Raw genomic sequence first — 13,600 nt, 5'->3', positions numbered from 1 at the left:
GCTTGGAAGAGGGAGAAAGGATCAAGATTGACTTGCTTGCTGAAAAGCTGTGCTACAAGCCCCAAGTCGACTTGGCTTTTTGTTGTGATAGTGAGAACTTTATTTCTGACGGACGACTGAGCTGTTTCCTTCCACTTCCAAACAATGAGCCAAACAGAACAGGGCTGCCAGTTCATATCAATGCATGTTTTGGCCTGACTGATAACCGGCGCCATATTAAATGGCAAGATGAGGACCAGAAGAATGATGAAACTGCTCAATGGAATGAACTTCTGATGACTGACGTTCTTCCTCACACATACTTGAAGATGATTCTTGATTCCATCCAGTGTTGCAGAGACTCCATCCTTCCTGCATCATCCGTGTACCAGTTGTGGCCAGACATTGTCCAAATGGAGCATAAGGATAAATGGCGTGGAATAGCAAGGGATGTAGTAGAACGTCTACTGAATAACAAGGCTGTGTTCTCTCTTGCTAAAGATGAGAAAATCTGGGTGACCCTATCAGATGCTGTATTTCCAAGTAGAGATATTGAGGAGCCCGTCTTAACTTCTGCGGTGGCAAGAGTTTTGATTGCAGAGAATGAACATCTTATCAATGGTCCAGAGCATGTGTTGAATGACCTGGAATGTGTCTTTCCTGAGTCAGGCACTCTACAGTGGATCACCCCACATTTTCTCAGGAATGTTCTTCACAGAGGTGGATTAGAGGGGGTTTCACACAATGAAAAACTTTCCCTTCTGGAGTATGTGCTCAGTGATGGGAATTACCAAGAACTTGAGGGTCTTCAGCTTCTACCACTTGACAATGGGACCTTCAAACACTTCACTGACAGCGATGAATATATTGCATTGATTGACAACAAAGAATTTCCAAGGTGAGTTACGTATAGTTACATCTTTAGATAAACCTCATATTCTTTTGTGAAGAAATGAGAAAATTAAGTTTTGCCTCCTTTTTACAGAGAGTTGCTGCCATTTTGCAAAGGAACATTTATATCTCAGGAATTGAGCTCTAAAAGCCTTTGTCACATGAAGAATCTAGCCACCAAAGGTTTGTTAATTGCAATGCTAATAAATAAGTAAAACAATCAACATAAACAAACAAATATAATATAATATTTACAGTAAAAAGTATTTAATATTCACCAACATATTAAAATGAAATCATTTGAAGTCTGGAGTACATCATGATAAATTCAAGGGGTAAAAATAATGAAAAGAATGCACACCCTCCGAGGTGCTGGCAAGGGAAAATAAACTAAGAAAAACTTGGTCGCCGCACACTCTGTCTCTTTTTCCTTTTATTTTAATCTCGGGATTAGTTTTTCTTAAATTCAAGGGGTATAACATTTTTAAAACCTAATGTGAACCTTTTCTTTTTTACAAATTGTAGAAACGTTCAACATCATCAACCTGGACAAAAATAATGTGGCTGATTTAATCAAGGAACATTTACCACATGACTGGAAAAATGAACATGACCCTGTGGTATGGGACCTAGGTAATCCAGAGCATCCTCCAAGGGGTTGGTTAATAGAGTTTTGGAAATATTTGAGTTCCCACTGGGAGGAGTTGGGCCACTTTGTTAACCTGCCATTATTACCTGTGGAATCTGAAAGCCACTCTGAATATGTGTTGTTGGCAAAGCTACAGGAAAAACCAACTCTGGTGTTTCAGCAAAACAAACACGGCAACCTGTCTGAACATATTCAGAATGTAGTAAAGAAGGTTGGGGGAACTGTAATACATCGGGACGAGTGTCTCAAACATCATGATATAGAAACCTTTGTTCTTCCACCATCACCAAAAAGCCTGCTGAAGGTCTTCTTAAACCTGAGCAGTGATCAGGTCATCAGAGGAATCCAATGTGCATCTTGTACTGAAAAAGAGGAAATCAAATCCTTCCTCTCTTCCTTGGATTCCCTCTCAGATGAAGAGCAAAGCATAGTCTCTAAAATGCATTTATTCCAGTTGATGACTGGCGAGTATGTATGGGCTAAATCAAAGCATGCAGTGGTTTTAAACACCTCACCGACCATTCCCTCTGACCTCCCCATTCCTAATTCTGTGGTCCAGTGTGCTACTGAGGCAGATCGCAGACTTTTGTCAATGCTCAAGACTGAATTCTTTGACACAGCACAGCTGGCCCTTCATTTGGTAAATTGCATTGAGACAGGCTCTTTTAATCAAGAGAATGAAAAGAAAACAATGATCTGGATATTACAACATGGCGTCGCCCTCTTTTCTCAAAATGTGATGTTACACAAGAAATGCAAAGATCTGCCCTTTATTGAAATAGATGGAGAGTGCCAGAAAGCCAAAGCTTCAAGTGTTTTTGATCCCAGCAATGAAACCTTCAAAAAACTCTTTGAGCCAAACTTCTTTCCTTCCGCTGACTACGTGATGACTGAACAGATGCTCCAGAGCTTACACCAACTTGGATTACAGTCAGAAGAGAAGGACATATCTCCTGACAATGTGCTGGATATTGTCACAAATCTTGCACAACTCCACACGTGTTCTCAGGAAGAAGCCTGTAGGAAAACAGATGTCCTTCTCAGAGTGTTGAATGAGAATGATATCGTTTCCAAATTCTCTCCTAGGCAGCTAGAGCAACTACAGGAGATAGAATGGATTCCTTGTGAGAATCCATACACTGTGACAGAAGACCTCAAGGTGACAGTGGAAAAAAGAGGTTTCTATAAGCCATGTGAAATTAGGCATTCAAAGTACCGTACTGTTGTTGGGCATGTTATGCCACTTGTTACGGAGCTAAATGAAAAAGTCTGCAAACAACTGGGACTACTGAGTCCACCACCAGCTAAGAAAGTCATGGAGAATCTATATGTACTAAATGCAATGTCACAAACCACACTTGGCCTTGACAAAGATGTCCAATTTAAAGCAATATTGCATGACACCTATACGTTTATGCAAGACAATATTGGGCATTTTAGGGAAGTACTAAAGAAGAATTCTGTACCTTGGCTCTGGATTGACAATCATTTTGTCTTGCCTTGTGATGTGGTTTTGGCCTATCCATGTGGATTAGATCTGAGTTCTTACATTGAGAAGGTTCCAGAGGAATACTCACCATATCAAGTCTTACTAAAAGAGTTTGGAGTGAAGTTAAGCCTTTCAGAAGATGAGATTGAGAACATACTCCATGATGTCAAAGAAAGAATTGATGAAAGAAATCCACCTAATGGAGATGCCTCGGAGTTGAGAGTGTCCATAAATATTCTGAACTGGATGCGTAAAGAGAATAAACCTGCGAAAGATGATACTCCAATACCAGTCATGACAGAGAATCAAAAATTTACTCTGCAGCCTGCCTCCAAGACCATCTTCTGTGACATTACCAAAGAGGGTTTGACAGACTTGAAGGAAGACCATGAAGATTTTCATGTCATCCACGAAGAGATATGTCTTGCAACAGCAGAGTGGCTTAAAATTCCCTTCCTTAGCACCCGTATTCTAAACCCAGAATTCATTGGAATAGAGCAGTGTGGGCAGACAGAGCCCATAACTCAGAGGATTAAAAACATTCTGAAGGAGTATGATGAGGACAGCGACATATTCAAAGAGCTCCTGCAAAATGCTGAGGATGCTGGTGCTAGAACTTGCAGATTTATGGTTGACTTCAGGAAACACACAGACTCTCCTGAAAGTCTTATTGACAGTGGCATGTCCCTGTGTAGTGGCCCTTGCCTTTGGATATTCAATGATGAACTCTTTTCAGATGAAGACTGGAACAATATCACCAAAGTGGGATCTGCTTCAAAAGAAAACAAAGTCGAGAAAATTGGAAAATTTGGGTTAGGATTTAATGCTGTCTACCATGTCACTGATATTCCCTCTATCTTAAGTGGGGAAAAGCTTCTGATTTTTGACCCCAATGTGTCACACCTAAAAAAGCATATTCAAAGTAAAGGAAATCCTGGAATCAGACTTAACTTATTTCACGAACGACTTTTTCGAAGGTTTCCAGGGCAATTCAGATCATACGAGGGAATATTTGATTGTCATTTCTCTGAGAAGAGTACAGAGAAATTTTACAATGGCACATTAATGAAATTGCCCTTTCGCACACCAGAGGAATCCAGAATGTCTGAAATCTGCACAAAAGTCTATGACACACATCACATTATGGATTTTCAACAATACATGACTGAGAATGGTCAAACTTATTTGCTATTTCTGAGAAATATAGAGCATATCTCTCTTCAGATTTTGCCAGATAATGCTACTACACCCCCAACAAACGATCAAACCAAGACACTTGTTCAAATCACAAGAAAAATTGTGGACATAATTGGAATCACTGATGAAATTCCTCTGAAAGACATGCAAATGTATTCTTTAGCATGTTTGATGCAATATGATGCAAACTGTGCTGGTGTAATTGATAGTTCTACAGCAAGCATTACTGAAATAATTCAACACGACGTTGCTGGTCCTGATGTCCATTACTGGCTTCTTTATTCTTGTTTTGGGACCCATGATTCACTAAGAATAGTCCAAGAGAACAATGAGCAGAACATATTCTCTTTGCCAGTTGGGGGTATAGCAGTGCCTTTGAAACAACAACCTCAGACTGGAAACTGGGCAGTCAAGAAGAGCAGCTTAGTTGGACAAGCATTCAGTTTCCTGCCTCTGTCCATTCAAACGGGCCTTCCTGTTAATATAAATGGTTCGTTTGCTGTGATGTCAAACCGAAAAAGTCTGTGGGAGACTGGAGTGAAGGCACAATGGAACACAGCCCTACTGAAGGATGCTGTGGCAAATGCCTACATGACCACCCTTCTTATCTTGAAGGAACTGTCAGAAAATGGAAGCCTTTCAGATTATCCCTATTACACATTCTGGCCAGATAAAGAGAAAGTAGGCAAAGCATTTCAACCACTAGTTGATGCCTTCTACTCTGCTATCGTGCATGGATTTTGTAATGAAGATCTTAAACTTTTCAGTGATGGCAAGAATTGGTGCTCAGTTAAGAATGTGAGGTTTCTGGACCCACAAATAGCAAAGCATAAGGAGATTGGCAAACTTGCAGAGAAAATCTTTCTGAGCCATCAAAACCCAGGATACTGTGCTGTTACACTTCCTTTGTTTGTGAGGGAAAGCATGATAAGAAGTGGCTTCAGAGACATTGTGTTGGCAAGAACAATCAGTTGGACTGAATTTTACCAGGAAGTGGTGTTCAGTAATTTGGATGCTCTGGAATCCCATGAAAGAAATGCAATGATTCTCAGCGGCATTGACCTCAATGATGATGAAGTTGATGAGCTACTGAAAGCGCATTGCTGCCTCCCTTCACAGGGAAGTGGTGAACTGCAGTACATTAGGAGAGTAGTGTACCCTTCAGGGAAAGTGGCCTGTCTGTATGATCAAGAGGAAGGAAGGTTTCTTGATGGTACCAGAGATGACTTCTGTTCCCCCAAAAGAATCCAAAGGCTGTTGGCATTAGGAATGCTAAGTGATCACCTACCTTTAGAGGATTTGGCAGAGAGAGCAGGCACTATCTCAAAAGTCTGGGAAAAGGATCAATTGAAAGCAAGAAAGCGGCTTCAATGCATGTTTGATTTGATGCAGGAGTTATTAGTTGAAAAACATATTAAACATACAAAAACATCTCATCTGTGGCGCACACTGCAAAACATACCGCTCATCCCAGCCTGTCCACCATTGACCATGGAACTACCGAGTCATGTGATGCATCTGCTAAAAAAGCCCTGTCAGGTTTATAACATCAATTGCCATTATTTGGTTAACATGACAGAATTCACAGTAGATCATAGAATCCTTAAGATACACGCTGATAACTCAGTCCTTGAGAAACTGGGTGTGCGTCAAACACCACCACTTGAGACAGTGCTAAGGCAATTAGAGGAAGCATCTAGATGTGATGTACGTGATCAGTCTGTGTTACGCAGAATAGCATATGAGAGCTATGAGTACTTGAATAATTGGCTGAATAATCATCAAGATCCAACCTCCATCGCTGAAAGTGCAAACTCCTTTCCCTTTATCTTTGTTGAGGACACATTTGTACATGTGAGATCAGTGGCGGAAAGGCAAGAGTTTGAAGTTAAGCCTTACCTCTATGTGCTTCCACATTACTTTTCCAAGTTCCGCACACTTTGGGAATGTATTGGAATGCAAGATAAATTCACACCTCAGCAGTTTGTTGACGTCTTGCAGCGCATGGCACAGAGGTATGGAACAAAACCTCTTTCCCACTCAGATCTTAATATCTGTCTGGACATACTTTCAAAAGGACTTCTGAAGACTAAAAATGCAACCCCACAGAACTGTCTTGTTCCTGATGAAAACTCAGTGCTAAGACCCATCTCTAATCTTTGTTACAATGACAGCCCATGGATGCCAGTGTCAGATGATGTCACTCTGTGTCACAAACTAATATCAAGGGAAATTGCATGCCATTTTGGTGTTAGGACAACAAGACACCACACACTACAAAACCATTTAGTTGATAGCTTTTCACCTTATAATTTGAAAGAATTAGAATTTGGACAACATGAAAAGCTGACAGTGCGAATAAAAAACATCATAAATGCATATCCTTCCAAGAAAGACATCATTAAGGAGCTCATTCAAAATGCAGATGATGCTGAAGCAACAGAAATACGCTTCATTTGGGATAGAAGGAAACATGGCACAGTGAAAACATTTGGGAAGAAATGGGATTCTCTTCAAGGTCCAGCTCTGTGTGTGTACAACAACAAGGTGTTTACTGATGCAGACTTGGAAGGCATCCAGCAGCTGGGGGAAGGTGGAAAACATGGACAGTATGGAAAGACAGGAAGATATGGTCTTGGATTCAACTCTGTTTATCATCTCACTGATTGCCCAGCTATTTTAACAGGAGACAAGTGGCTTTGCATATCTGACCCTCATGTTAAATATTCAGAATCAGCAACCCGGCAGAGACCAGGGTGCAAGTACTTATTAGATGAAGAATTTAAGAATTCATTCATGGATGTTTATCAGACATTTCTACCATCAGATTTCAGCCTCGAGTCTGGAACAATGTTCAGGCTTCCACTTCGAACAGAGGAAATGGCAGCTAAATCTGAAATATGCAACAATCACATCAGAGAACATGACATTACAGAATTTTTGCAAGTGTTTTTTGAAGACCCAGATGGCTTGACCCTCTTCTTAAAACATATCAAGAAAATAGCATTCCATATTATCAGCCCCGACTCAGGCACTCTGCGTAATGCATTTGTGATTGAAAAGCAACTATCCGAGGAAAGCAGCATGAAGAGAGCACAATTCCAAAATCAAGTTCAACATTCTCTTGTGTCCAGACAGACTGTACCCTGCCAGGTCATATATGATATGCAGATTTCTTCATCATTTTCAAATATCCAAAGGACATGTAGTCAATGGGTAATTGCAGAACAGTTTGGCTCTCTTGGATCCACCTCTGTCAAAACGAATAGGTGTTCACAAACCCCACAGGCAGCTGTGGCAGCACGTATAGGAGAGAAGCCCTCTGAGCATGACTTCATGGGAAGGGTATTCTGCTCCCTACCTTTGCCTGGGGTAACTGGTCTGCCAGTTCATGTCAATGGGAATTTTGAAGTTGACTCCTCTAGAAGGGACCTATGGAAAGAAGATGGGGTGAGTCTAAAGACTACGTGGAACGAGTCTCTCAAACTGGACGTTATTTCACCCCTGTACGCCGATCTGTTGAAGCATATACAAACAACCCTGGAAACAGGAGATCATCTGACAGTATCCTCTTTAGGATCATGGCTAGATTCTTCATATCTGACCTTTTTCCCATCTGTCTCAAAAGATGTTGCTAAGGAATGGCACACAATGATCCATCATGTGTACAAGTCAATAAGTGAAAGAGATCTCTCAGTGATTCCTGTTTTACAGACCTTCCAACCAGTGATGGCAAATCAGACAACAGAGACATACACAGTCAGCTGGTCAAATGTTTGCAAACACAATCCAATGGATTCTCCTCATTTTAGTGGCATGTTACAAGCAAGCCTTTTTGATATTTTAGAGGACATTGGAATGAATGTGGTTCCTTGGTCTCGAAAGATGAATCAAATCTACACAGGTTTCATAACTGCAGATGTGGAGGCAATGTGGTTATGTCCCAAAACAGTGAGGGAATATCTGAAGCAAAAACCTCTGAATGATGCTCATGCCTTGCCCTTACCTGTTGATCACACTCTGATTAAAGATAAAAAGCGATGTTTCATACTCCTCAACGCCTGTGCAGGGGACATTGATGAAAGGAATATCAGCTCTTTCGATGGACTTCCCCTTCTGCTCACTCAAGATCAGATGCTGAGGGTTTTTGACCGGAACTCTCCAAGACTGATGACAAAGTTTTGGAATATATTTCAAGGACAGAAAGCATTGTTTGTTGATTATTCTGTAAATTGTAATCACACTAAAGTACTACAAAATGGATGCTATATTGAGAAACTGACTTTTCCAATAGCATCTCAGCTCTTGAAACCATTACTTGAAGATGTCAGTCAACATTCTGATGGTAAACCACCTGCTTTTCTGAAGAGACTTTGGGAATTCTTTGAGGAAGAAATCAGGTCAGATACCTATAAGAATGAAGCTACTGCTTTCAAAGAATTGAGGAAAGCTTTCATTGACTATCCAATTGTACCCATCACTTTTCCTAGTCAGCACAAAAAGCATAGTTTACAGACAATGATGAAGTTGTCCTCTGTTGTTTGGGATCCAAAGGAGAAGATATCATCCATCCTGGTCCAGTTAGGCCTGGCGACATTAAACCACTCTTTTTTTGTTGGATTACCCTATTTGCATACAACTCTAAATTCTGAAGTCCTTCAAACAAGTGAAATCGCTGCAGTTCTCGACCAACTTTTACAGGTTCCTCACTCCAACATCAAAAAAATAGACAGCTATGAATTGGACAGCCTTCTGCATTTTCTCCTATCTGGAATTAGTGCTACCAGAGACTCACAAGAATATCAGAGAAAGTTGAAGACATTACCTCTGTTTGAAACAGCACACGGTGAACGGCAGAGCATCGAAGGGTGTAACAAAGTGTTCATTCTGAAGACATGCTTTGAAATGATCCCTGATTTGTACTGTATTGCTGCAAATGGACACATTGTCCTGAATAACTCTTCTGTCAACCAGAAACTCTCAGTAACCCTGAAAATAAGTGCCTTAACTGACCTAGAGTTCTATGTGAATTTCCTGCTGCCCATATTCCACACACTCACAGAAAAACAAGTTATTGACTCAATTTTGCTGCTGTTGGTTTTAAAGCAACATCAAACATACAAGAAATACAAGGACCAGATTGTAGACCAACTAAGACGTGTTAGGTTTATTAGAGACATCCAGGGTACTCTTCAATTGGCCTCCTACTTTTTTGATGAGAAAGAGCCCCTTTACAAGATCATGCTTCCTCAAGAGAAATTTGTACCACCAACATTCTGGGAAGCATTTGACCATGAGGAAGGATCAGTAAGACGGCTACTGAAGGAGCTTGGAATGAAACACATTGTTTCAGATGTTGAGATTATACGGTTCGCAAACATGATTGAGTCAGAAGCACGTGGCAGGACCTCAATTGATGAGCTGAAGAAGAAGTCTTCTGCATTATTCATTAAGGCTTTGGAATACAATGCCACAAAAAAGGACTCTAACTTGTTGAAAAGGATTGCAACCATCAAGTTTGTCTTTCCTTTGAACATTCAGAAAAAACTGTGTAATTACCACCAACCGTTTGCTGGTGAAAGAGATGTGGTTGCAATCACAGAGTCTTTGATTGACACAAACTCTGATCATCAGTATCTCATTTGGTCTTCCACACCAATTCTACCCACAGACAAACTTAATCAATCTTATCTCAAAGATTTGGTTAAAGCAGGAGCCTTTCATCAGCCACCCTGTGAGTTAGTGGCCCAGAACCTGAAAAACATCTGTCAGTCAGAATGCCCAAACATTCATTTGAGAAACATCAGAAAAACAGCATTTTGCCAATCATATGCATACTTACAATCAAAGAATTTCAGGGCATCTGAGCTTCAAGACCTGCCAGTGGTTCTTGTTGAAAATGATGCTATTCTTGTGCAAGCCAGTCGAGCAGTGCTTAGTCTTGATAATGACCTTGAGTTTAGGCCATATCTGTATAAAATCAGTCCACAGCATGCACTATATGCTGAATTCTTTGAAGGGATCGGTGTGAAGGAGAGACCCACAATAAGGCAGTACAGCATAGTCCTCAAGGACATTTATATGGACAGCAAAGGAAAGGAAACTCTTAATGCAAATCAGCAGTTAACCGTCAAACGTGCTGTGCAGCACTTGTTTAAACTAATTGCTGATCAACCAAAACAAATGCAATTTCCAAAGCACTTGTATCTACCATCAACAGATGGCAAACTGTACAAATCCCAAGACCTCTACTTCAATGATACTGTCTACCAGACAAAAAGACTGGAAGACTCACTGAAAGACAAATTCAGACTCCTAATGAACCTGGGTGACTGTCACCTAGGAGAGGACCCATATAAACATCAGAAGATGCTGCAGTTGTTGCCTAAAGACAATCGACCAACAATGTTGTCTCATATCACCTCTGAAAGCCTTGTGGGTTCTAGGATGAACCTGTGTGAATATGGAAAAAGCTGTGAGTTCAGTGGTTGGTTTGAGAAACATTTATCCTCCAGTCCATTTTTACATGGTCTCACATGTTTGATCAGAGAACAAAGTAAAGGTGATGTGTCTCAAGCTGATGCTGTTGAACTATGCCAGAATACCTTTGGAAGACTTCAAATAATTTGCTGTGAAAACCTTGAGACAGAGCTTCTCTTACATCATGAGCCACTTGCTCACACCACTTCTGAAACACAAGTGTATGTGACAAAAGAGCCACAGGGCTGCACATTCTACCTGAGACACAGTGATGATAGGGGCTATAGGGTAATGCATGAGGTGGCTATGACACTAACCAAAGAAATCAATTCCTTGCTGCGGAATGCTTTACACCCAAACAGTCTTCTGGGTTTGGGTGAGCTTTTGTTATGTGATACACAGGAAGAAGTTGAGAAGACACTCGAAAAATATGGAATCCGTAACAGTGCCATCAAAGTAGGACTTCATCATCCAGACCCAGGGAGTCTAATACCAGAGGAATGGTATGATGTTCTTGACATGAACTTTATGAACAATTATGAAAGAGGCGAGTATGTTGGCTTCAAAAAGACATCAGAGGATGAACACTATTACCATGCAGTGATTGTTGAGCGTTTGGCTGCATTGCATGAAACAGGCCAATATTGTTGTAGATATAAAATAGAAATTGGAAAGGATGAGTTTGTTGAGGTAAGCTCCCTTGATCTTTACCAGTTTAAACGTGAAAAAACATCTGCTTCAAAGCAAAGCGTTTGTAGAACAATACAGCTGGTGGATGGACCTGTGCCCTCACCTGAGGAAGACTTCCCGGAGACGTTTGAAGAAATCAAAAGGGAAATTGATAAGTGCCTGACAGAAATCAGGACTCTGTCGAAAGATGAGCAAGCCAAAGCCATCAGACGCCTGTATCTCCGGTGGCACCCAGACAAAAACCCAGGACAGGAAAAGCTCGCTAATGAGGCTTTTAGGTACTTAAAAAACAAAATTAGAGAATTTGAGGCAAATGAGACTGTTTCTAAATCAACTACAAGGAATTTCAGCAGACAAAATGAGACTGCACAATCCCATTTCCCATGGAATTTTGAAAACTTCTACCCTCAGTGGAACACCGAAGCAACACGTCACCGTCAAGGTCGAGAGAGGTCCCACCACAACAGTACCAGACCCCAGAGTGATTTTTGGGCATTTCAGCAGGAAATGCCAAGATCAGACAAAGTGGAAGCTAAGCGCTGGTATTTGCAAGCCCAGTGTGACCTTAATGCTGCCCACAATGACACAGGGGGAGTGACCACTGAGTGGTGTCTGTTCAAGGTTCATCAGGCTGTGGAGAAGGCTCTGATAGCAGTGGAGTACAGACGGAGTGGAAAACCCTCTCCCACCAGCTCCATCTCTAACCTTGCTAAGAAGGTGTCAGGCTACAGCCCGGAGCTGAACACTTTGCCAGGCCTTGTGAGCCGATTAAAACGTTTGGGTGTAGATGGCAAAACAACTCAGTACCCCAACTACCATGATCCTCCTAAGATTCCTAACAATGCATTCCAACCTGAAAATGAAAAAGAGGCTCTTGATATCACATTAGAACTTCTGCAGAAAGTGGATTCATATGTAACAAACTGATTAAAAAGTAGAGTTCTGTTTGTACTTTTTGTAATTGTATTGTTATTCCTTCTTAATTTTTAACATCTTTGAAATACTTTTTATGGTTGTATCATGATTCTGATGTTCACTATGTTCTTATATTCACTATATAATATATTACAGACATGATTTATCTGTGTATGAATGAATTATTACTGAAAATATTGTTGCTTAGAATGACAGTTAGTAGTTAATCACAAAGAAAAGTTAAGGGAATGGTGATTTGTTATGATTTATTCATCATTTATTATGGTCATAATCTATCTGTGGTTGTGTCTTTCTGAAAATATGCCTAGACTATTAATGAATAGTTTATCGCATAAAAAAGAAGAGGGAACATATTGAAGTTATACTACTTAATAAAGTTTGCTTAATGAAAGATGTGTACATTTGTCTGTCAGTCTACAACTGAATGCATTTGAGTGTGATTAAAAGACAAACAAAACGTCTGTTAACCAGATGCAACCGGATGAAAGCATTGTATTTATTAAGAAATTATGTTACATAAAGATAGAGAATGCGGTCAGCCAGTTCTCTGTTTTGGAATAAGTTTGGTTAATTTAAAATGTAGGGCCAGAACCAAGTTGTATTTGTGTGCGTCATTATAGAAACACATTTTTAGTTATCCCCAGCCCCCTTAACAATATCAAAAACATAAAACAATGTATTCACTCATGGTTTTAATCATCTGTATTGGAAAAACTCAAACATCGGTTAGTCGGGGGATAGTGTTTTAAGTGGTCTGATGTGTAACTGCAAAGACCAGCCCTAGAACATCCATCTCTTACGAGGCTCCAAAAATAACTTACACAAATTCTGTACATAATTACATCTGGCTTTCTTCCTGTATCTGTATGGTGTACACAAAGAAAGGAAAGAACAGCCTTTAATGAAGTGGTCACTCTGGCAAAAAGCACTCTGAGCATTTGAAGGCAAGGTCCTGAAATGGTTAACATCGGTCCTCTCCACTCCACTAGTAGTTTTTTGTATTCCTGAAATAATGACACCATTATCTATGTTCATTAATCTGGAGAGAAGAAAGGAGAGTGTTGATGGAGGAAAACAGTTATGAACACATAAAGAGAATGATTTGGTGACTTTGGTCAATTCTCTATGCAATCAGAAGTCCTGACTTGGCAACACCAGTCATGATAATTTTACATTCATCAGCAAAGACTTGAACTCATACACTCACATACAGAAATTCAACAGAAATACTGTTCTTCTACAAAACACTTATTTTCCAATTTTGTATGTCTGAACCATACAGTCACGGC

At 40.3% G+C, this 13,600-nt stretch overlaps 1 protein-coding gene across 1 annotated transcript; it reads left to right on the top strand.

Annotated features, from left to right (window-relative positions):
* The first annotated feature begins 899 nt into the window (after positions 1 to 899).
* LOC121700523 (sacsin-like) lies at positions 900 to 12,702 on the top strand. Its single transcript, XM_042083536.1, has 2 exons — positions 900 to 1,053; positions 1,396 to 12,702. Exons 1-2 carry the CDS (start codon positions 1,032 to 1,034, stop codon positions 12,300 to 12,302), a joined length of 10,929 nt encoding a protein of 3,642 aa, XP_041939470.1. The 5' UTR covers positions 900 to 1,031; the 3' UTR covers positions 12,303 to 12,702.
* The last annotated feature ends 898 nt before the right edge of the window (positions 12,703 to 13,600 follow it).

Source organism: Alosa sapidissima, chromosome 2 (assembly GCF_018492685.1).
Source record: "Alosa sapidissima isolate fAloSap1 chromosome 2, fAloSap1.pri, whole genome shotgun sequence".
NCBI lineage: Eukaryota > Metazoa > Chordata > Actinopteri > Clupeiformes > Clupeidae > Alosa > Alosa sapidissima.
Note: the sequence above shows the minus strand (reverse complement) of the source record. Positions and strands in the feature narration are given on the sequence as shown.